Source organism: Hippocampus comes, unplaced genomic scaffold (genome assembly GCF_001891065.2).
Source record: "Hippocampus comes isolate QL1 unplaced genomic scaffold, H_comes_QL1_v1.1 scaffold1394, whole genome shotgun sequence".
In the NCBI taxonomy this organism is placed as follows: Eukaryota; Metazoa; Chordata; class Actinopteri; order Syngnathiformes; family Syngnathidae; genus Hippocampus; species Hippocampus comes.
Genome location: NW_017805898.1, coordinates 14,788 through 16,216, shown reverse-complemented (window position 1 = coordinate 16,216; position 1,429 = coordinate 14,788). Strand labels below are relative to the sequence as shown.

General features: G+C 40.8%; 1 protein-coding gene across 1 annotated transcript; it reads right to left on the bottom strand.

Moving 5' to 3' along the window:
- Positions 1–6: 6 nt before the first annotated feature.
- On the bottom strand, positions 7–1,196 carry LOC109527577 (protocadherin beta-16-like; the record flags this gene model as incomplete). The annotated part of the gene is made up of 1 exon (XM_019889588.1): positions 7–1,196. A coding segment is annotated over exon 1 (891 nt), but the record flags the coding sequence as incomplete, so codon positions are not given.
- Between the last annotated feature and the right edge of the window lie 233 nt (positions 1,197–1,429).

Genomic DNA, 1,429 nt, shown 5'->3' with positions numbered 1-1,429 from the left:
TCTCACTTCTCCAGTTTTGGGATGTAATGAAAATACATTAATATTATCATCAGAAGCATGGTCAATCGCATATGAGATTTCGCTATTTATTCCTTCATCTGCATCACTTGCGCTCACTGTGATCACCAAAGTGTCAAGAGGAGAGTTTTCAGGCAGACTGGCTTTATAGACAGGCTGACTAAACACTGGTACATTATCATTCGCATCCAACGCAGTGACCTGGATGAGTACAGTGCCGGATCTCTGAGGAGAGCCGCCATCATAGGCGGTCAGCAAAAGCATGATGTCCTTTTTATCTTCTCTGTCTAATTCTTTGTCTAATACCAATTCACAATACTTTCGTCCACCTGATTTAGTGTTTACATGTAATTTAAATTGATCATTTTGCTGCAAAGTGTAGCTTTGAACAGCATTTTCTCCAATATCTCCATCGTGTGCTTCTCTGACAAGAAAACGCTCTCCCTTGTCAGCCGATTCCTGAATTTCTATTTTTAGAGAGTCTTCATTAAACTGTGGAGCATTATCATTAATGTCGACAACACGAATACTAATACGATGCAGCTGGATTGGGTTTTCCAGTACAAGCTCTTGTTTTAAGACGCACAAAGCCTTTTTACCACAAAGTCCCTCTCTGTCGATCCTTTCCTGAACAAGCAAGTCACCCGTGTTTAGGTTGATGCCACAGAGCTGTGTGTTGTCATTCTCAGGATCTATGCGTGCCTTGCGAGCAGATAACTGGCTCAAATCAAGTCCCAAATCCTTGGCGATATTCCCGATTACAGATCCACGTTTCATCTCCTCTGGGATAGAGTAGCTCACGTCTCCATGGATGGTGCGGAGGAAAAGGACAAGAAAAAAAAGACCGTACCCGAAAATCCCAAAGCCTTTGCTCTCCATTGCACAGAAAATCAACTGAAGTCTCCTTTGCAAGAGCGAAACAAAAAACAATCGCTGTAATATCCACAGCTTTCTACAGCGTCGTCATTTCACGCGTCTCAAACAGAGCGACACAATGAAAATCCGAGTTGTGTGTCGACATTCATGAGGGAGTTTCAACAGTTTCTGTTTATGAGCTCATACTGACACCTAGAGTGCATTTCTTGACATAACACCTCCTACTATAAAAATAGCTTTCAGTTAATCACATCACTATTATAGGACATTTTTCACGAGTGCTCATTTTTCAAATTAAACTGTTCTGTTAACACATGATGGGGATAATAAAATAAAATGTCAATTCAATTTGAAAAAAAGCGATTTACTGAAAACGATTATTTCTCATAAGAAATTGAAAGGACTGAAATAAAGCCCATTTTCTGACAAGAGAGAAGTGAGGGTCAAGTGTTCCAGCAGTCAGCAGAGAAACGTGCGAAATACATTTCAGCACCATGGACAGAGAGTGACACAGCACTCTCGAAAGAATCACAGT